Below are 24,888 nucleotides of genomic sequence, written 5' to 3' on the forward strand. Positions count from 1 at the left end.
CGATAGCATTGGTTCTATTACCGGAAGTAAAGTAATCGTGAATGGAAATCCCAGTAAACTGCTTTAAGAATCAGGAATGCAGTGTGTGTGGCGACGTACAGAGAATAAAAAGTATTGCATATGGCAGAAAATAGAGTATATGTCCGTTTTTATTTCTTCAATGTCATATCCATGAAATAAGATATTATTGACCTTCCCTGCATTTTTTTAAAACTGATACACCACATAACCTCATAAGTGACATTTTACGTGTAATGCATGAGCATGACAGAATTCTAGTGATACAATTAGTGTTCAATATCGCTGATATATCAATGTCGTTAGTGCACAAGTATGTTACTTGCAAATTGGCCTCTGCGTTACATATGTCTAGTGTCGACATTTATTTTAATACTCTATATTTTCAAACGGCCTTCCATATTTTGTTATTTTACCATAACATAATATATTTAAAAGTGTACATTATTACTGACAACTTAGCAATTCAATATGATAATCAGAAGGTTATGTTTATGTATTACAGGTTTGTTTACATTCTAACGATGCATCGGCCATGTTGATTTTGTATTAAGATCTGATACTATTGTAGATGGCCTTGGTTATGAATTGAACGATGCAAGAGATATGCTGAAAAATCCCTTGGTAACTAGTGAGTAAACAGCCACTGATAGAATTCCCGGGCAACTACAAATCTCAGAATGTACCCGAATTAGAACAAAAGACTACCCTAACGAAAGGTTTGGAAAGAACCCTGTACAGAACAATTGACTTTACGGCTACTTCAGCATTACATGTTATAAATCTCATATTATGTTCCATTTTGAAATGTACTTAAAATCAAATAATAATATTAGATTAAAAATTCCATCTGTTCAATATTTATGTACTTATGTATTGAACAGGTGGAATTTTTAATCTAATATTATTATTTGATTTTTTTACTTCAGCATTCTTATGTACCTTTCTTTCTGCTTTCCTTGGACACAAAATAGTACAATCATTCAAAAGAAAATCCCATTTGTTTTCAGAATAATTTAAAAATGAAGCCATGTGCAAAGAAAGTGTTCGCTTAAGACAACTGGACGAGATTAATGGCGATGTCCGCTGTCCGTAATTCGAGTTGTCCACTTAAATGAGGCGTATTTAACACGTGTCTTATGTAAAATAAAATTGGTTCCGTGGAAAAATATCTGTTCGGGGAGGTGTTCGACTGTATTAACATAACCTGTCCACTCCTCGAATTGTTTCCAAATTTGTTCCTATACGCTGTCCTCTTCGTTGTTGTTGTGTTAACCTAGATCACATGCTTCATAACAAAAAAAATGTATTCTTTTACAGGTTCTATAAATATTTCATATCCATACAGGATGCAAAATAAAAATTTGAATTCTTCAGTAACTGACTGCTTCAATAAAAATAAACTCCCTACACTAAACCATATAACAATATAGTGTTACTCGTCAGATAATTCAGAACCCAGGTTTCCCAGTCTCTTTTCGTATACTGATTTATGAAAATAAATATTGGTTTTGACATCTAGGTATGTCGGCAAGGCGGGAATCAATCTGCAAGGGACGGTAACTAAAAAACACTGGGAGCAGTCACTCTGGCCGCTGGAGACAAGAAACGGTCAGACCAGTTTTAATTCCTGGGGAGGGATTTTTCTTTTCCATTCCTGTGGCAGACCAGGCTGAACTGACCGGGCACTCATAATGCATTAATCTCCACTGCATTCCTTCAAAAGCTTCAGCTGTGCCATGCTGTGTTGTGCTGTGCTGTTTGTAATGAGTTTCTGGTTTTAGAATAACAATTGTATAAAGAGAAGCTATTCTCTAAAGCCATTCCTAAGTTTCAAAACATTTAATCAGTTTGAGTCAAGGCAAACAGAAAGGCTCTCGATATCACCAATCACACAGCAATTCTGTCTTGACCTAGCAGTTGTCTTCAACAAAGAACAGAAAGTGCCACACTTGTGTGCTGACTATCCTAGTTAATTCGTTAACCTACTCACCAAGAGAGCAGGAGATTCGAGTTTGTGTCCCATGATAAGTCATATTCTCAGCTCTTTTGTCATAGAATAATGGCTGCTTTATGAAAAATTGATTCCTAAAGTCATTAAAGATATTATCAGACCTTATCTTATCATGAATGAAATTAGGAAGAAAGAAAATCTTGTAAGTTTGAAAGAATCTTCAGGGCTTCTGTAAGATCTTCTAACTCCTTGAAAGATGAACTGATAATAATGAACTTACAAGCAGTTGTACCACATTAATTTAATTGTTTTGTTGTTGTAATATTTCAATCAACTCCTCATAATGTAGAATGAAAGAAAAACTTTATATTAATATAAGTGAAGTCAACCTCTCAATAATATTTCTTGGTAACGAGACAACAAGACCAGCTCATTTCTCCATATGTTAATAAAACATGCTATGATCACCTTATAAACAATGAAAATGTGCACAGCCAATACTACAAAAGGTTTTAAAGAGCAACTACTAATGAGCATCAGTGGCCAACTTTAGTAGCAGACAGCAGCAAACACTCAAATATTTGCTAAATACAGTAGACTTTGCACTGAAAATTAAACATCTTAAATGGGAATGAAGTTCAGTCTTGAAAAGCCACACTAAAACATGTAATATCCGAGAGTCTACAGTCATAACTTCATTACATAAATAATATGCATGTAATATTTGTTCTGAGATTTTATTGTGTGCAAATATATAGATAATGACTTTCAGTAAACTTCAAGATGTGTAGCTGTTGATATTATTATTTCTAGCCTAGTTTAAAATACAACCTGATTTATTTCCAAGTGGGTAGAATATTGCTTTCACTACAAATAATGAGGTGTGATTGAGACTGACAAGAACTGCCTTATTATTTGTTTAAGAAAATATTCAAATACAATTAAAATGAACTGGTACTTAGAGAAGTTAAAATAAGAGAGAGGGGAAAGCCATTGACTGAAATGTTTACATGATGATTAATGTAGCAAGCTCCATAAATTAAAATTTATTGCTCAAGGTAAGAAAGACTATTCCCCGCATCAATCACATAATGTGTAATTAATGTGCAATCAGATCATTTATGCATATCACTGTAACGGTTTACGTATGAAGAAAAAAAAAAAAACCTGTTTTATATGTTAAAATTTCAAGTTTCCTATATCTGTACAAGTTACTAGAGCAGCTTAATACACTAATACTCGAGTATCGGATACTCTCAAAGAGGAAAATGTACAAAATAAATTACAATGACATTTTTTTCAGTATTTCATACTGTACAATCACACATTTACATTTTTCAGTAAATATTTTTATGCCTCATACAATGAATATATTAAATGCTGCACTGGAGATTTTAACAATATAAAAAAATTACAACTGGCTAAGCCACATTTGCTAACACACATTCAAAATGGACAAATAACAAACTTGGCATGCAGAAAAATAGTTTCCACCTTTTTTCGTGACTAGCATAAAAATAGACTTTCTTTTCCATATGAATTATTCCTTAAGATCTAAAAAAAAAAAATTATTCACCTCCATCAGCCAAACAACCATACCAATCCTGGGGTTCATCCAGAACGCAGTCTCGCCCAAACAGAAACCAGTACAGTTTTTTAGCATACTTTTTGTACTTTTGGATTTTCTTAAATTGGCTATTAATTGAGGCAAATGCTTCCTATCAATTATACATACAAATTGGCATATGGGACTATTATACAAACTTCTAGCTCACATATACATCAAATAAAATAAAAATTCATCATACTTTTCACACCAGATGTAAGTTTCTGGTTAAACGATTCAATTAACTTAAATATTACGAGGTAAATTAATCTTACATGCCAATATGGCACTAATATAGCAATCATTATTTACATATTCTTTTACATTTTAACCAGGAACTTTACGCTCTAGTGCTCCATGGGATGTACATACATTCTTACCCAATTCCATTGTTTTATGGGTACTAGTTCAGAAATTACAAATACTTTATACACCATCTGAATATATATATATATATATATACAAAATTGAGAGCATCAAGGGACGTTTCCTATACATTATGAACAATAATCATCATTAATCACATTCAGATGGTAGAAATTCATAAATGTGCATGAAGTATCATGCATACCGTATCTTATAAGAATAAATTATCTTACATTTTACATCTATTTGGGCATGTACAGGTGAATTCCTAATATATACATAAAGATGAAAATATAAACATACATAAAAAGGAGAGCAGTACGGAAACTACCTAAAAACAATCACCTCTATGTTACTGATAGGGTATCTATTCTCTTTCATTCCATAAAATATACATATTCACATTAATATACACCACACTACACACAGACTTCAGTGTGTACAGTGTTAACTGATAAAATTAAAATCCTCATATGAAGACCTACAGCTAAGACTGAAATTGTCATCAATAAGTCATCATTCATCTTGAGGTTCTACTAACTTCAATCTGCCAGTGTACTCTATCATCACATCACTAGCCAGAGCTCAATTCACACAGAAAGAACGGCCCACACAAAAACCTTTATCTAACACACTGGCATATCCAATGATTAGGATTTAATGATTTGAAAAATTAGAGAGGTAGGACATGCACACTTGCTTCATGAAGTACTTGCTTCAGGTTGAAAGTAGCATGCTATGTGCTAGTATACAAGTCATATTTCTGTTTGAGAAGGACTTAAATTTTGAACACCCTCAGATGGATGGATAACTGATCAATTCTCAAAATTAAAACCCTTTCCTTAATGAAAAACATTAATATAATCTATGATACACAGAATGACTATCAGGAATGGTACAATTTGTGTAACCATAATATGGTAGGAACTAAATATATCCTTTGAAGCAGAGAAAATCTCCAAGATAAAATACTGCAGCAAAAAAAAAACCTGACAATATAAACAGACATGCAAGTTTTATGTGTATATATATATATATAAAACATCCTAATCAGTCACACCATCTGGGGGAGGGGGTTGGGACTCCAGCACTTCACACAAGCTATCAAACTTGTTCCTTTGTAAATACAAATAGCCCTATAAGCTCCCAGCATTGTACAGGTAACAAATAAGACAGATTAATAAACAGCCCACGTATGGCGTGCCATAACTTTCGTTATTAGTGGTTAGATTTCACAGTTGCTGTCGCTATACACGTAAATTGAAATGGAAAAAAATTAATTTATAGAAGCCTGGATGAAACGAAGTGGAGAGAAAAGTGCAGTGCTACAAGGGAATAGGATATGTAGGAGAGGTTATTTCACTGCATTAACTAAAAACATGTTGGTTATTGGTGTAAACAGGACCATCACCACCACACACATTCTTTCATATACTATCTCAGATCACTAGTAAGGAACTACTTGGCCAGCACGCCACTAAATCGCTCCATAAGCTCCAACCCCCACTACAGCAGCCATTCTCAAGGGTTGAGGATGCTCGTTTTCTTGCGATGTCGCCGGCCAGGTTCCAGCAGAAATGACAGGTCCAGAGGCTGCTTGCTAGGCAGGCGAGCCAATAAACGAAGTAATATCATGTTCAAACGCTGCTTCTGATTGGCTCGCTAGAACAGAGAAATAATATATTCAAAGCAAGCTCTATAAGTATGAAATATACATATGACACAAAGAGAATAGTTTATAGACAAATCTCACTAAGACCAGGTAGTCATTACTTGGAATAAGACAGAATATAGAAGGACCTTCTACTAACTCCACTAAAATGACAGCTGGTAAGAAGAATAAAATTCAACTACGGCAAATTATTATAATTAAATAGAGGGTATCATCACATCCTGTCCTTAGTTGTTCAGAAAGGACCACATAACCCTTTCACCCTACAGTGGAAATCTCTGTTGAGTTCTTAATTATTAGTGCAATAAGAAATTTTAAAGTCAAATATAAGTGCTTCAGCTGGCCATTAAAATTGCTAAATCAGGAAGAATGCATCTGATAAACTTGATGAAACATGTCCTATTTTAAAAAGTATATGTTATTTTGAAATGAATAAAATAACTTTTGTATTGTAAAGAAGGAACTTTTCAGTAAAGATTTATAACGATTATGTAAGTGACAATACGGGCGCAACATGAAATTTGTTTCTTGCAATATACAACCACATTCTAAAAAAATACCAAATAACAGCAAAACTGCCAAATAAACGTAAAACTATACAGTAAGTGTTCCTATCTCAGTCAGCTGCTGACTCTTTTTCATGACAGAAAGTGCTCCAATGAAGTAACAGGTTTACTTAATAACTGTACAGAAGTTCGAGTAACTCATTGTATTATAACAATAACATCAATACAATTAAACCTGCCCACATAGGAAAAAATCTAGGGTCCCATAAGTTTTACACAAAAATATGTACAAAATGACCTCTACATAGTGCAACCTGACTAACGTGGTAACAGAAACATGCGTTACTGTGTATAATGGAAAATACAGTAGGCCCTACAATTTTAACAGAATAATAAAGTTCAAGAAAGTCTTGATAGAAATGCAAAATGAATTTAATAACATAGGCGTACACAGGAGCATGACACAAAATTTCCCTCTAGAAACTCTTGCCAGTTTAGAATGCAGTAATATAAGAATACCTCTCTTCGGATACATATTTTGGATGTCAATAACATATTTCATGAACTATAGTTCACTTCACAATGCTAAAATCAGAGCACCGAGCTCGATAGCTGCAGTCGCTTAAGTGCGGTCAGTATCCAGTAATCGGGAGATAGTGGGTTCTAGCCCCACTGTCGGCAGCCCTGAAGATGGTTTTCCGTGGTTTCCCATTTTCACACCAGGCAAATGCCGGGGCTGTACCTTAATTAAGGCCACGGCCGCTTCCACTTCCTAGGCCTTTCCTGTCCCATCGTCGCCATAAGACCTATCTGTGTCGGTGCAAAAAAGAAAAAAAAAAAAAAAAATCAGAGCAAATGCACACGATATGCCTATACAATGCATCAAATTTATTTACATACAAATTTTACATTAGATATACTCTATTTTGTGGACCAATGATACCGTATTAGCATCTGGATCACACGATCACAGGTTCAAATTCGGCAGAGGAAGTCAGATTCTGATGGGTGGCAAAAGGTTAATTTGGTAATTCATGTCATACAATGTTGGCATCTAAAAGATTGTGACACATTTGATGTTTATTAAAAAAATTAAAGCTCCATTTAAAGTAGTTATTATTGAAAACTGCCCTTCAACATTGACCACAGCCACTCTGATCTACTAGATGTGGCTTATAGCAATTCAGAACATTCCATGTCTCTGACAAATATGATAGTTGATAGTGAATTACGTTGGTGAAAAACATCAGGTTTGAATTTGACTTCCCTCTACTTCCTTATTTTCCCTTTAAAAATAGAAAAGTTTATAATCTATACATCACTTCCACTATTCCCTAATGCCACATGAAAAATAACACATTTATGACCTTGCAACAAGATAGAACTGTACACTTCCGCTCCATGCCCACTTACTCAAGCTGCCTTCTTCCTTCCCCTATGTTATATCTATTCCACTGAAGGTTTCAAAATACAATGCCTAACAAAAATGCTAAAATGGAAAATATAGCATTTTTCAATCTACATAAATAAAATTTTAACCCTCATGTTGTCTCGCACTTGTTTAGAAATAAAGTGGTCTCAGAGAGATTTTTTCCCTCAACTTTAAGCATGCTATACAAATATCTTTTCAACAACAAAAACACCAACAACAATAATAAAATTTGCTGTCATGAAGTATTGGTTAAATGCCCATGAAAGAAAAAATACCTTTTCTGGGAAAATAAGAAAATGTGTACATTTTATCATAGCACTACATTTCAGTAAATATATGAGCAATATTATTATTGTCACAATAGCGGTCATGTGGGTGAGATAGATGATGATGATAACACAAAGAATCAACAATCATATGAAACAGCAAACTACAATGCAGTATCACAATAATATTTCAATCTGACAGCTCACTGTTCACTAGACAACACAAACAATATTAGTCATATTCAGCCCTTTTTCTTCTAACCAACCAGTATCGATATTCATATTTTCTTTCCCCTCCCCCTTTTCATGCCCTCTGCAACTGAAGCACAAGACAGCTGAGGAGTGTGCTTTGCACATAGTTGCCGAGCAGTCAATAATGTTATTGGTTTTACTTCCCATTAACTACTTTTACTGTTTCCAGAGACATTGAGGTGCCAGAATTTTGTCCTGTAGGAGTTCTTTAATATACTAGTAAATCTACCAACAAGAAGCTGACACATTGAGCACCCTCAAATACCACCAGACTGAGCCGGGATCAAACTCGCCAATTTGAGGTCAGAAGGCCAGCACTCCTGAGCCACCCAGTCCAATACCGACCAGTCACCACAGTATGCTACAGTGAAGCGATTTTCCTTCTTTGGACAGAAGTCACACTTCTGTCTTTCTTCTACCCTCTTTCCTTGGTGTTCTGCCTGCTGTTGGTGCTCTCCTAATATCGTCTGGATCTGGAGATGTAATCCTTCATGCATGGTAGATTGCATTAGAACAACCTTCACCTTCTTACGAATATAGGATACAAGGTGCACATTCTTGCCATGAGCAAACATGGTTGAACGCATTGGTCTCTTAGAGTAGAAGAATACAGGAGGAATTTCTACCTAATGATTTCTAACTGTTCCCACTAAAGTTAGTCCCTTATTTTTAGCAGTTGTGTAAAGCACAACATAAACTTTCACCTTGTACATGTAGTAAATGCATATGCCAGACAGAGAAAATATTTTAATGCCATACTTGAAGGGTTTGCTGGGCATGAATTGATGAAACTGCACACTTTCCCCTCATGGACTCCAACATTTTGTCAACTGTAACATACACAAGAACCTAGTTTATCCGGCCCTCATTAATCCGGATCTCTGGTTTATCTGGATCAAAAATAATAAAAATTTATTTTTACTTGTACAGTAATTCTTTTGCAGGGTCGACTCTTCTTGAATGTCTTTTCCGCCAAGGATAGTTAAGGAGAGGAATTGGAAGTAATTCGGCCACGGTCTATCAAAGCTACTGCCCTGGCATTCTCCAGACTGTAACCACACTGGCAGAACTGATGTTAGTAAAATGTCTTCATGATCGTGCTGTACACAAACGCTATATAAATGTAAAACAGAAAAACTCATACATTATTTTAGTGCATAAAACATTAAATTTTTTGTACAACTGAAAAGAGCTATTACTGTACAGTTTACATTAATAGATTACATAACATGTACTATATTTGTTTCTAGTTTTTCCAGATTATCCGGATTTTTGATCACCCTGATCAGTTCTGGTCCCACTTAATCAGGATAAACGAGGTTCTTGTGTACTTGTAAGGGCTGTAGTATGCCTGGCATCACATTACAAAGTCCTTAAACACTTTACAAATAGGAGCGATTTTTCATTTTATCCACTTCCTTTCTCTGGTTTCTGGCCAAGACGTCATCAGAGTGAAGTGCTCAGGTAAGGATGTGGAAACGTCTCAGTGACATAACTAGATGGAAAAGTGCTTGAGCTGTACCACTGTCAACCCAAAAATCTTCTGCATTTGTATGAGAACTTTTCAAAACACCAGAAAGATAGAACAGACCAAATAGAGCCAATATTTCTTCAGATTCGGTGTTTGAAGCATCTCTTTCTCATCCATAGTTTTCATGCAATTATGACAATTGTTTTGTTGGTACAGTCTACAATTTCTTGTATGGATAGGATATGATGTCCATTTAACTCCTTTTAATGATTTAAACTTACTTATAGCTTCTTCAATGAAAAAAAAAAAAAACACACACACACACACACCCCACCTGCCTGATGTCTTTTCTGATTTTTGTTCTGTGGCAGTCTGTCAGTTTTATGTTTGGCTACATTCTTTTGTTTTCCGTATTGACAGCATATTTCATTTTTTCTACTTGTCAGTTTCTATACATTTTCTACAGAACAATAATTTTGACGCTATTGATACCTATCCTAAAGACTTGAGTGCTTGTGTATGTTCTATATAATATTTTTTATTATGTTTCATAACGTTACAATAAGTTAAAATGTTTCATGATTAATCTTTCATATGGACTTTTAGTGTGGTGTTTTTTAGTGTTCTATAAACCTTATATTTATTTTTTCAAGGCTGAAGAAGGTCCAATGGGTCTGAAACATGTAACTTTAATGTGATTTTACTTAAAATCTTCCGTAAGACACATTTATTGCATTGACCAAGGTGGACTAAATTATATATTTTTTTAAACTGTAAAGTTAACATGAAACAACCCATTTATTGGAGCCTTTTCGGTATCTACAAACACTACATAGGTGTTTCTACTCATCTAAAAAAAAAAAGTGTTCATGGTCACGGATGAGGCAGACATGCTCAAAATCTTTTCTAGCGCAAACATTTCAAACACGAGACTGCAAATGTTTGGAGGAAGTGATTGGTAAAGTCCCCAACTAGAAATACCTGAGAGGGAGGGTATGGTGATTGCACGGTGCACAATCGCATACAAGAATACCGAAAAGTGAGACAATCACTAGCCTCATGACCAGTGCCCATGTAAGTCTTTATATGAACAAAATGATCCATTTTCTTTGACTAAAAATCCTTCCCACAGTATATAAAATACCAAAATGCCAAGAAATGTAACAGTAGTGTATCCTATTCAAACATTATTCCAACCAAAAACATTTTTATGAGTTTTCATATTGACAGCTTGTTCAATCACGCTGGTAGGCTATGGCTATGGAGAAGTGAGGATTGGAAAGAAGGATAGTATCTATTGTACCACAGTAAAGAGAAACTACAGTTCGATTTGGAGGTCAATGTGAAAAAAGGTTGATTTTATTACTGTATGCTTTTCGCGGGAATGAACAAAGTATTTGGAGCAGTTATGACCAACCATTTCATTCAAGTCAGTCTGTGAAATATGTCTGGCCATTGACTGTGGTGTCAGGTGACCACTTATTAATCGGTTCCAGAAAAAACATGGCCATTTACTGAGGTGACCTCTAAGTACAGGTGGCTGTTTCGACAGGTTTCACTGTTTATTTTACAACTGTGTCAACTTGGATACTGAATTACTTGGCAACAAGGAGGTAAAAATGGTTTCTTGGTAACATAATGAAAACGATCAACTTCATTTACAAAAGTTCCAAATGTACATAACCAAAATTAATTTATAGATTTTTATATAATAACAGCTTTTTTGATGGAATAAAGTCTGACTGAGAAAATTGCAAATAACTGTCTGGCTGAGGAGAGCGCTAACTATGACAGAGAGGATTTGACATATTAGACATTCACATTAAGATGGTGACACTGCTATTTAGCAGTGTGCCTGATATGCATGGTTTATTAATAATAATATTATTTGCTTTATGCTCACAACCTGCCTTTTTTTAACGGTTTAAAGACTTCGAGGAGACTGAATTTTGTCTCGCAGGAGTTCTTTTATGTGCCAGTAAATCTACCAACACGAGGGTGGCATATTTGAGTCCCTTCAAACACCACTGGACTAAGCTAGGATCGAACCTACCAAGTTGGAGTCAGAAGCCCAGTGCCTCAACTGCCTGAGCCACTTAGCCTGGCATGGTCTATTAGTAATAAAACATTTATTGCAGCAAAATAGCCATACATTAGTGAAGGGTGTTATAATAATTTAACACTTGGACGCATAGTCTCTGATTGATCTAGTCCTCTTGTTGCAGAGTTCTAAGTGATATCGTTCACATAATTGTCCACATAATGTACACTTGCACGAGTTTGACGGTTCGTGGTATGTTGTGTTTTCGCAGATGACATGGTGGAATCCATGTACTGCAAGTCTTGTAAACACGTGCCTTGTTTCAAAATTTGCTGCTGTCCATGTACGATCAATCATGGCCCCAGTTCCATAGAATTCCGTGGGTACTTCTTCTCTTTTCCTTATTAGTGTCCTTAGTAGGTTCTCCGATGCCGTTGTGTTAGGCAGGGGGTACATTGTCCTTAAATCCTCTACGAGGAAAGTTTCTCGCGCGAGAAGGTAGACTATTAGTGGAGCGAGATTGTTGCAGTATGCAATTTTTCTTCAAAGTTTTTGTTAAGCCAGCACTGTGAATTACCTGCCGTGCTAAATAGATACTTGATAAAATTGCAGCCAAGGAGGTTACTGACTCATGAAAAGGTGTGCGTACATCCCTGCCAAGGATACTGTTTCAGTCTTGCCGAAGCTGATCTTCACATGCATTTAAAACTCCTTATAATCGAGTATCGTTTGATTTCATACATTTATTGTCATTTCTACAGGCAGCTACATTTTACTAATTATACCATTATTCTGATCTGCAAAACTTATCATTTTAGGTAAAATGCCTTCTAGAAAGCAAGTTGAGCTCTTCCTCATGGGCGGCAGAAAAAAGAAATCATAATCAGGCTGCAGGATCACAGGAGTTGAGGTCCCAACGTCTTGAATCGGAATATGAAAGTCAGAGCAAGGCCATAAGAACATATTCTGATGAAAATTATTCACCGTTTAACAATTTCATTCAACACAATAAATAGACGCCTCATATGTGCAACTATATTTGTCCATATTACTGCAAAGCACTGTACCAGGATGGTGCTGCTATACCTTATTCTTACAAACATCAATGACACAGGAACCGAATTAGTTGAACATAAAACTGAATCATTCTCATGTTTTAAAATAAAAATATGCCTATGCATTTAAATTATTTCATTCTAAATAATTAATTCAATGCATAGACAATATATAATGTACTCACACAGCAAAATAAATGCAAATTACTTGTACAACACACAGTTAGTACCCATAACAATACACAAATTTTAAGCACACCAGCATTCCCAGCAGCATAAAGCAAACCTAAGCTTAAGCATCACATAGGTGGTATATACATGTAAACAACATAATATGAGGACATCACTTTTGCACCAATAATTCACGACGAGTACATACATATACAAACTTAACAGGATGAAGTGTTGGGAAACTGCTTTGTGCTATCGTAATATGAAAATATCTTCTATGAGGGAAAAATTGGCTATTTATTCCTATGTTAGGTGTAAACATAAAATAGGCTTTCTGTTAAAAAATCTTGCAGAAATATTCGAAGTACCTTTAAATATTATTTAATATTATATCCCCTATATTCTAAAAACAAATCTACCTGTAAGAAAATAAATGTCATGAAAGTTACTGTTAGTAATATAATCAGTGACAGAACCAACAAATGCAAACATAATGCAATTGCAACCAGCACCACCACCACCACCACCATCATCATCATCATCATCATCATCATTATCAATTTTCTGCAAGCTCCAGTTCTCCTGTCCATACAGAGCTGATGTTCTAACTTTTTGCTGCAAATTTACATCACATTTGAAAGGTCTGAAAATTTGGCTTTTCCAACAGTCACACCTACCTTTGGCCCCTCCCAACAATATTATTCAATATTATTTTTATAGTATGCTCCGTTGGAATACTTAGAACTGACATATGTAATAATAATAATAATAATAATAATAATAATAATAATAATAATAATAATAATAATGTTATTGGCTTATGTCCCACCAACTGCTTTTATGGTTTTTGGAGACACTGAGGTGCCAGAATTTAGTCCCACAGGAGTTCTTTTATGTGCCAGTAAATTTACCGACACAAGGCTGATTTATTTGAGCACCTTCAAACACCACCGGACTTAGCCAGGATCGAACCTGCCAAGTTGGAATCAGAAGGCCACTGCCTCAACTGTCTGAACTACTCAAGTCTGGCATGGACATATGAGAAGGATGTCCACACCATTGTAATCTGCTCAATTCTATGTTTTCCAACAGACTCTTGTCCAATGCAAGTCATCACTGGATATTCTCATTCTCTCTCTCTCCCTTTTCTTTTTCTCCTTGTCTTTTGAAGACAAGAAGAGAACTTCACTTCAGAGGCCTATAGGCAACATTTTTCAGGTCCAGTGAAAGTTGCTGCTTCCAGTCCATATGTTAGAATTGGTACAGGATATGTTTTATACAGTGTGATCGTTGAAGCTTGGGGAAATCCCACAGCAGTTGATGAACAGAGTGGTAGAATTTTGATGCAACTTGTATCCTATCGCCTATTTCTTGATTGTGGTACTGTCAGAAGAAACAAAGCTCCCTAAGTATACAAAATTATTAATAATATATGAAATGAAGTCCCTGTGGTCTACAATTGAAAAACAAAACTGGACAAGTTAAGGAATGACAAGGTTAAAAAGGAAGCTGGGAGCGAGATAACATTGTTAGATCGCTCCAGCATATCCAGAATGAGGTCGTTTGGGCATGTAATGAGGATGGAGCCAACAAGAACAGCGTATGTTAACTTGGAGAAACAGTTGGCAGGGAAAAAAATGAACGGTGGGAGGGCCAAAGCCCACTGGACGGACATCGTAAAGATGGATATTGCAGATCAGGGAAGAACGTCGTCATTAACAACAGAACATCTCTCAATAAGACAGAGTAAAAGAGGCTCGCCAACAGTACCCAGGAAACTGGAACTGTAAAATATGATGATGATGAATACAGACTTCATATTACACTCGCAGATGCACTGCTTGAGGATTTCAACTCGTCACCAAACCAACAGTTTTAGTTTGTCTGCTGATTAGTCCCTTTCTTTCAAATTCTTCTTGCCAAAGATCTAGTTTAGCTTGTACTTCTGCTTCTGTCTCACGCCATAGCATAACAGCATCAGTATCCTTTTTGCTGCTTTTATAACCTTATCCATGCAATTTGCAAACTCGTGTCCTCATACCGAGTGGTGCAGTTCTTTTCAGGCACACACCGAATGGAGGTGAGCTGCATGTACCATTTCAACCACACACCAGCCCTCCTGCCATTCTTAAATTTCAGACTACCGGGAATCAAACATGAGCCCCTGAGGACGGCAGCTATAACACTAACCATTACGCTAGGGAGGCAGACATTATAATAATGAAAGAGAAGTGGTAATAGACCATTGTTGGACTCTGTTCTTGGTTTCAAAACAATTGGACCTGCCTTCTTGAATTTGCACACTGATTTTGTTTCTTGATATAGTTAACCAGCGCTACAATTTCATCTGACACTTCTTTACATCTCAGACATTCACATTTGTGTTTATGAGGGTTTTCAACTATCCTTTATAAAATATATGTATATACATTTTCATGAGTGAATTATAAAGAACAAAAATCTAGCACAGAAGCTACAGAACACTTACTTTAAAATATTTTTTTTAAATTTTATTTTTTTTTTGCTAGGGGCTTTACGTCGCACCGACACAGATAGGTCTTATGGTGACGATGGGATAGGAAAGGCCTAGGAGTTGGAAGGAAGCGGCCGTGGCCTTAATTAAGGTACAGCCCCAGCATTTGCCTGGTGTGAAAATGGGAAACCACGGAAAACCATCTTCAGGGCTGCCGATAGTGGGATTTGAACCTACTATCTCCCGGATGCCTCTACGCGCATGGCCAACTTGCCCGGTCTTACTTTAAAACTCAGAGCCTCTTACTAATTACAATGCCATTATGTTGCATTATGAGTCTTAATTGTGAACAGGATCACATTGCTAAATTTCCTTCTGAATGTGAATGTGTTCTTTCTTGCTATCATTCAGCAATGCCAACCATTTCAGTTAGAAGCTTTATATAGGACTCGATAATGTATTGCATTTCATTTGTAGGATCAAACAACTTACCTGTTGAGAGGATTTTTAAAAATGTATTATGTCTAGTTGTTCTTACGATTTAATACTGATGGATCGACAGTGAAAATCAATTTACATCACATGCACATGCCTGAATTAGCACACGTTTTCACCAGGATCTTGTGATGATTATAACTGTTGACATTTTTGTTTAAAAGAACCAAATATCAAAGTCACAAGTTCGTATCCTTTTAAAACACTTCATGACAGGGAAATCAAATATACTAACCACTGTTTTAATATAGGGTCGTCTATGACTAAAATTATATTAGACCAAACATTATTTTCAATCATTTAAGAGGCATCCTTTATTTATTTTGAAATCTGTTATACCACACAACTTAAACTGATTATCTACATTCCCAAACTCTATTCTTTGCTGTATTTCTAACACCATCTTTTTATTAACTCTACAGGATCAGGAAATCTGTCTCAAGATAGTACCATTAACAAGGATTAACAGGTTTTTAGTGACAGTGAAGGTCAAAGATGTGTTGAAGGAGGAATCTGTTATAGTCATCGTACATGAGACTTGACAATAAGGGGAAATATGTCTTCACTGTACTGTTCAGAACTTTTGTCAACCTGCGCATTTATGGATGCTACCCCTGGGATGAAATGTAACTGAGATCATCAATACTGTCAATTATTATTATTATTATTATTATTCCTCAGCTTTTCCCTATTCTTAATCGGGGTCACTATTCTAAACTTTCATCTTCCCCTTACTCCTCTCTAGCGCATCCTCTTCACACAGTCCCTTCTTCGTCATGTCCTCTGCCACACAGTTCTTCCATCTAATCTCTTCTTTGGCCTCTCTCTTGCTTATCTTTCCACCATCTGGAGGCTGCTTTAGTTTTGTTTCAGACTCAGCCACTTAAATGAATAAACGTTTTCATGCACTGAAGACTCACTAGGAACCATGTTACTCTTATTTTTCTCCCAGTATTTTGCACACAAACTCAATGTAAATAGAGATGTTATCCTTAAGGAACTGCCAGGGTTCAACAGTCAATTTTTTTTTCTACTGGCTTTACGTCACACCGACACAGATAGGTCTTATGGCGATGATGGGACAGGAAAGGGCTAGGACTGGGAAGGAAGCAGCTGTGGCCTTAATTAAGGTACAGCCCCAGCATTTGCCTGGTGTGAAAATGGGAAACCACAGAAAACCATCTTCAGGGCTGCCGACAGTGGGGTTCGAACCCACTATCTCCCAAATACTGGATACTGAACAGTCAATTTTAAACTGAACATGTATTCCTTTATACCATAAAGTCAAAGTCTATCTGCACTGTTGTTGCCAGCCACTATTGTTATAAGATAGTAGTAGCAGAAGCAGCAGTAGTGGTAGCTTTTACAGTACCAAGGATGTAAATGAATAAAGATATGTTTTCTTTGTGAAATTGCAGATGAAGTTTGTTTCCCAGTTACCTGCAAATATGAGTATGTGCTAGATGAGCACCTTATTACCTTGATACAACCCCCTGTGGATGGCAGAGGGGAGGTGTAGAACAATTTCCACGGTATCCCTGACTGTCGTAAGAGGCGACTAAACGGGGTCGCAGGGGCTCTTAAATTGGGGGCGTGGGTTGGCGACCATGGGGCCCTTAGCTGAGTTCTGGTATAGCTTACACTTACTTGTGCCAAGCTCCTCACTTTCATCTATATTATCCGAGCTCCTATGGTCTATTCTTGTTGTTTTTTTCCGACCCCAATGGTATTAAAGCATTAAAGGAAAGTCCATATGACCCTTGCCTTTCTTTGGCTGATACCTTCATTTTTGGGAGTGTCAGATCTCTTCCATTTTTCCCTCTGATTAGTGTTAACAGAGGATGGTTGCCTAGTTGTACTTAAATAATCACCACCACCTTACCTTGATACACATTAGTTGCGATTGTAAAATTGGGATAATTTCACCTAATCAATACTGCTTATTACAAGTATAATGTATTCATGCTTAAAAATACACTATTTGCAGTACCGGTTTCAATCTGTATTGATCATCCTCAGCTGCATTAAGAACGAGATAAAACAACATGTGCAAATCACTGGACACTGCTTAGTTTAATATGAATGTGATTAACATGCATGATGAACAACATCAATAACAAGTTAAAATCAATAAAATTTGAATTGTGTCCATGGGTCCCTTATAGCACCCCAAAGGCACTTTACTCAACATTACTGAGAATTTCTATATACACATGGACCAATTCTTTAATCGAACTCACAACTTAAATGAACTAACAGATAAAACAAATGTCCTTTTTGACACAATCACTCTATTACTCAAAAGCTATTACCTAAGGAATAAACAACAACAAAATCACTGGACTAGTCCCCCAAAAGACATGTCCCCGCCAGCCAAATCACTGCCCCTATCCCCCCTCTCTCCACTTGACTACTCAACGTGCTAATCCTCGCCGTATAAGGAGCAGTGCAAAATGTGCTTCCCGCAGGGCAACAGCATCTGGCCTTCCCAACTGAGTGAGCATACTAACACACACAGCTCCTACCTCATATCACACAAAACACACATTCTCTCATACACAATCTTTTCTCTTTTCCATTTAGACTCTTTAACCCATTCCAGTCTGGGCCTTAATATCCCTAACAAATGTTCTGGACTGGGCATTTCTAAGGATTTTTAAAACATTATATCTCTGTACCTGTAGGAGATATTTGCATGGATCTTTTTTCTTTGTACTTGTTTGAGCATTTAGGTTTGAAAAATGCTGTTTGTATCATGTCAACTATCACTTGAGATTTTAAAATTGTTTATATTTTATACCATGTTTTGCGAATGGAAAAAAGGTTTGACGGATAACTAAGCAAGTACAGTTTTCAGAAATACTGTTATATTTAGGCCCTACACTATTTTGCTAACATAAAATGTGCATTGCAAGTACAAAACAACAACAATGAATACGGTATAAAAATAATAATTTTTCAATAATAATAGTAATAATTACAATAATGAAAATGGGAGCTTTTATGAAATTTTATTTTAATTGATAAATTTTGTCAGAAGTTACTCAAATGTAAAATTATTGTTCCATTTACCATAAAAGACTTCTTAGAAAGAGAAAATACAGTCTTCTAAACACAAATTTACTAATATGCAGACAATCTTACATATTCACGCAAATATGAAATACGCGGGAACATGCGCTAGGCCGTAAAACGAACTCCAATCATAATGAAATGTAAGAAGTTGTTTCGAATTAAAATGTCAGTAATATATTCATTTGCGCATAAACTTATAATATGTCATAAAATATCGAAAATATCACTTTCGTCAAGCACATGTTTGCCGCGAGAAGCCATGTCTTAGAGCTCACTGAGTGACAACATCTACTCATGCAGGCTGATCGAAAATATCATAAATTCTCTGACTTAGATACATAATACTACCTTCTGCTTAAATACTCTTGTAACTAATACATGAAGAAACACAGTGTAACCACCAGAATGCGTGCATAGCTCGTTCTCGATTTTTAGTGAATTGTCAAACCGTACTACGGGCTATGCCTGCAGTGCGGCGTGAGCGTAATATCAGCCGCTGCGAGCTATGCTCGCAGTTAGACCGGAAAGAGTTAACTAATATCCCACAGACGAGTCCACCTACTCCAAATGTACAATACCGAGCTTGATAGCTGCAGTTGCTTAAGTTTGGCCAGTATCCAGTATTCGGGAGATAGTGGGTTCGAACCCCACTGTCGGCAGCCCTGCAGATGGTTTTCCCAATTCCACACCAGGCAAATACTGGGGCTGTACCTTAATTAAGGCCATGGCTGCTTCCTTCCCACTCCTCGGCCTTTCCTGTCCAATAGTCGCCATAAGAACTACCTGTGTCTGTGCAACGTAAAGCAAAATTGTAAAATAAAATATAAAAAAAGGACAATAAACAACAAGAAAACTTTTATTAAGAGAACACGACATCAATCTCCACAAGCAAATTAGAAAGATTAATCAATGCCAGCTTAACTGATTTTGAGTTTAAGACAGCCCTGTCAACACAAAAAGCAACATGTGTTAGCACCATACTTGACAAGCCTACACCTCCAAGGAATAAGTATCGCACAACATACAAAGTGTTCAACTAGTAACACAAAAGGATTTTTTTAAGTGCTTCTTAACTATGAAGAAGACAGAACTACAACAGGTGCTACAAATTGAAATTTTATTGATTTTAACTCGTTATTAATGTTGTTCATCATGCTGTCTAATCACATTCCTAAACTAAATATGTCCAATGATGTGTACATGTTGTTTTATCTCAAGTTCTTAATGCAGCTGAGGATGATCGATACAAGATCAAAACCGGTACTGCAAATAGCGAATAGCGTATTTTTAAGCGTAAATACATTGTACTTTTAACCCATTCCAGTCTGCGCCTTAACATCCCTAACATACTTTCTGGACCGGGCATTTTTAAGGATATTTAAAACATTATCTCTCTCTACCTGTAGGAGATATTTGCACGATTCTTTTTTCTTTGTGCTTGTTTGAGCATCTAGTTTTGAAAAACGCCATTTGTATTATGTCAACTATCACATGAGATTTTAAAATTGTTTATATATTATACCATGTTTTGTGAATGGAAAAAAGGTCTGACGGATAACTAAGCAAGTACAGTTTTCTGAAATACTGTTATATTTACCCTATTTTGCTAGTATAAAATGTGCATTGCAATTTCAAAACAACAACAATAATGTATATGATATAAAAATAATAATTTTTCAATAATAATAATTACAATAATGAAAATGGGAGCTTTTATGAAATTTTATTTTAATTGATAAATTATGTCAAAAGTTACTCAAATGTAAATATACAGAGATGCCAACTTTCAAGAAAGGCAATTCGTAATGCAGCCGTTAGGGCAAGAGGGGTGGAGGGGTGGGGTGCATAGAATTTTCCCCCCCGAGATCTTACTAACTTACATATTACTGAAAAATCAATGAACAACATACAATTCAACCAGATGTGACATATTCAAAGACTGGCATATAAGGAGTGTATGATTCTTACCTGCTAAAATAACGTGACCTGCAGTACATATCTGAGTGGAGGTTGAAGGTTCATTTCTTTTGTTGAGTAATGTAGTTGCTCTCTTAACAGTTTGTATTCCTGTTTGATAAACATACACTGGTGACATGCTTTTTCTTTTGATATGTGCATCCTCTGCACTAACAGAGCACTTAACAGTTCAGAGTTCATATTAGCACGGAATTCAGTCTTGTTCTTCCCCATCATGCGCATCTGAAAAATCATGGCTACACACACTACAAAACATGTGTGAATGAGATTTTGAGGAACGCAGTAAACAGAGCCATTCTTTCGAGTATTCCTCCCTAAATTTTGAACTATTTTTGGTTTATTAATAGCGTCACTAGTCACAGTAATGTCATCACACGTATTTTCCTGCACAAAAAATCGCTTCATTATTTCAAACCATTCGCATTTCATAACACACGATTAGCATATATCCTAGAAGAGCAATATATGTCTTATGGCGACGATGGGATAGGAAAGGCCTAAGAGTTGGAAGGAAGCGGCTGTGGCCTTAATTAAGGTACAGCAATAATTACTTCTCCAACAGTCATGCACACAGTATTCACAATGAAACGAAGCTTGTCACCACTTTTCCACCAAAATAAAGACGAAAGAACTCGCATACTTGCAAGGAAGTCTGATCATGTGACGAACAAAGACAACAACTTCGGAAGATATACCACTTCACAGGTGCCTATTTTTCCGGTACTGGAGGCACACACTGCGTTCGGCGCGTGAAAACTTGAAATATTCTTAAACGAGGGACAGGAAAGCGGTATAAATGATTACCGATAAATCCGAAAATATTATTCTGATCATTCAAGCTGTCATGACATTTCTTGTGTATCCTTTTGAACACTTCATACACTTAGATTTTAAAATTCAACAAAAACATCGTAATTTGTGGTGTGTGATTCGTCAAGGCATAATTATGATGGGTAATTCGTAATTATTAAGATTGAATCGTAATAGTTGGCATCTCTGAATATATTGTTCCATTTACCACAAAAGACTTCTGAGAAAGAGAAAATGCAATCTTCTAAACAGACAACTTTACTAATATGTAGACAATCTTACGTATTCACGCAAATTTGAAATACGCGGGAACATGTGCTAGGCCGTAAAACAAACTCCAAACATAATGAAATATAAGAAGTTGTTTTGAATTCAAATGTCAATAATATATTCATTTGCGCATAAACTTATAATATGTCATAAAATATCGAAAATATCACTTTCGTCAAGCACATGTTTGCCGTGAGAAGTAATGTCTTAGAGCTCACTGAGTGACAACATCTACTGATGCATGTTGATCGAAAATATCATAAATTCTCTGACTTAGACATATAATACTACCATCTGCTTAAATACTATCGTAACTAATACATGAAGAAACATGATGTAACCACCAGAATGCATGCATAGCTCGTTCTCGGTTTTTGGTGAATTGTCAAACCTTACTACGCACCTCGGCCTGGGCGTAAATTCGGCCGCTGCGAGCCATGCCCGCAGTTAGACCGGAAAGAGTTAATAAGCAGTATTGATTAGGTGGAATTATACCGATGTTTAATAGTGAACTTTATCAATACGGACATGAAAATAATAAACTATTACACATTAGTTGTGCAATGATTTATACACTATTGGGGGGGGGGGGGATATTTGAAGATGTGTGTCAAGGGATGGTTTCCAAACAAGAAACTAGAAAAAGGGAGAGAGAGGGAGAGGGAGAAGAAACCAAATCACAATTTAAGCATTTCATACTTAACCCCTTGATGCCGACCTCCATACGTCGTTTAGACCTTCTTTTCATCACATGTTGCTGACCACCATGCGTGGTAGAGATCCCTGTAGACCTAACTTCATTTTGTTCTAGCATGTACAGTTTTAAAGTTGTTGAGATGGAAGGTGAAGATCTCGCCTTCCTTGTATGTATGAATTGAACCCGGGATGCAGCTCATAGGAAGCCAAGTTGGGATTGCATTCATAGAGAGTGAGTGTCACATTTATCCTAACTGCTTCCGTACAGCAGTGAGTGATCACATGCCAGACTAGAATGGAAGTCACCATACACTATGTGATCAAAACTTTCCGGACACCCACAAATACATACGTTTTTCATCTTAGGTGCATTGTGCTGCCACCTACTGCCAGGTACTCCATAGCAGCAACCTCAGTAGTCATTAGACATTGTGAGAGAGCAGAATGGGGAGCTCCGCGAAACTCACAGACTTCGAATGTGGTCAGGGATTGGGTGTCACTTGTGTCAGAAGTCTGTATGCAAGATTTCCACACTCCTAAACATCCCTAGGTTTACTGTTTCTGATGTGATAGTGAAGTGGAAAGGTGAAGGGACACGTACAGTACGAAAGCGTACAGGCCGACCTCATCTGTTGACTGATAGAGACCGCCGATTGATGAAGAGGGTCATAAAGTGTAATAGGCAGGCATCTATCCAGACCATCATACATGAATTCCAAACTGCATCAGGATCCACTCCAAGTACTATGACAGTTCGGCGGGAAGTGAGAAAACTTGGATTTCATGGTCAAGCGGCTGCCCATAAGCCACACATCACGCAGGTCAATGCCAAATGACGCCTCGCTTGGTGTAAGGAGTGTAAACATTTTACAGTTGAACAGTGCGTTGTGTGGAGTGATGAATCACGGTACACAATGTGGCGATCCAATGGCAGAGTGTGGGTATGGCGAATGCCCGGTAAACATCATCTGCCAGTGTGTGTAGTGCCAACAGTAAAATTCGGAGGCGGTGGTGTTATGGTGTGGTCGTGCTTTTCATGGAGGGGGCTTGCACCCCTTGTTGTTTTGCGTGGCACTATCACAGCACAGGCCTACATTGATGTTTTAAGCACCTTCTTGCTCCCCACTGTTGAAGAGCACTTCGGGAATGGCGATTGCATCTTTCAACACGACTGAGCACCTGTTCATAATGCACGACCTGTGGCAGAGTGGTTACACGACAATAACATCCCTGTCATGGATTGGCCTGCACAGAGTCCCGACCTGAATCCTATAGAACACCTTTGGGATGTTTTGGAACGCCGACTTCGTGCCAGGCCTCATCGAACAACATCGCTACATGTCCTCAGTGCAGCGCTCCCTGAAGAATGGGCTGCCATTCCCCGAGCAACCTTCCAGATCCTGATTGAGTGTATGCCTGCGAGAGTGGAAGCTGTCATAAAGGCCAACACCATATTGAATTCCAGCATTACCGATGGAGGGCGCCACGAACGTGTATGTCATGTTCAGCCAGGTGTCCGGATTCGTTTGATCACATAGTGTATGTTTGTGAATTGTCGAGACAACTAGACAGTTTAATGTGTCTTAGAAGCATAAATGACACCTATTTTGTGTTATAAGTGTATCAAATGTTTGGCTAGTGAACTACGTAACCTTTTGGGAGTCTTCGTAAGGAAATGAAGAGTACGAGACTGAACATCTAGACGTTTCGTCGTGACGTATTGAACAAGCCATACATGTTTGAGCTGTGCTAGGTGGAGACAAGGCTGTGTGTGTGTGTGTGTGTGTGTGTGTGTGTGGGGGGGGGAGAGGGTATTTACTTGAATGACAGCAAGGCAAAGTTATTCTTAGTTTCAGGTGGAGACTTTTCCATGTCCACAAAGCAACTTAACTGCAAGATGGAACTCCCACATTCTGTTTTGCGGAGATAGCTGGATATCACATTGGAACATGGCGTGTGCACTATGAAGATGCAGTAAGAATGTAAGCGGAAGTCCTAACTTCAGGAATAATGCCGGGTAAAAAGCAACATCTACAACCTTGGGACCATTTAAGGAGACCCATACCAGTGCAGGATGAATGAAGACTTCAAAACTAACTTAGTTTCAATCTTGCTTACCTTTCATCTATTTAGATGGTTATGGTTGTAAAAGTAGTTTTTCTTCTAGATATTTTCCATTTCATATTCTCTTACAATTAGTTATAGGATTGTAATTTGTTGAGTTGTACGACATTTCATTAGAGTTGTACGAGTTGATTTTCAATATCACCGATGTGATCCAG

The 24,888-nt window shown here is 36.9% G+C and overlaps 1 protein-coding gene across 1 annotated transcript in view; it reads right to left on the minus strand.

The window, feature by feature from the left end:
* Positions 1–2,098: 2,098 nt before the first annotated feature.
* Positions 2,099–24,888, minus strand: part of ash1 (histone-lysine N-methyltransferase ash1) — a 272,719-nt gene continuing 249,929 nt past the window's right edge. The window contains exon 15 of the mRNA XM_067137046.2: positions 2,099–5,606. Within this exon, the coding sequence (XP_066993147.2) occupies positions 5,466–5,606 (141 nt within the window). The 3' untranslated portion in view covers positions 2,099–5,465. The remainder of the gene's footprint in view (positions 5,607–24,888) is intronic.

This window comes from Anabrus simplex, chromosome 1 (genome assembly GCF_040414725.1).
Source record: "Anabrus simplex isolate iqAnaSimp1 chromosome 1, ASM4041472v1, whole genome shotgun sequence".
Taxonomy (NCBI): domain Eukaryota; kingdom Metazoa; phylum Arthropoda; class Insecta; order Orthoptera; family Tettigoniidae; genus Anabrus; species Anabrus simplex.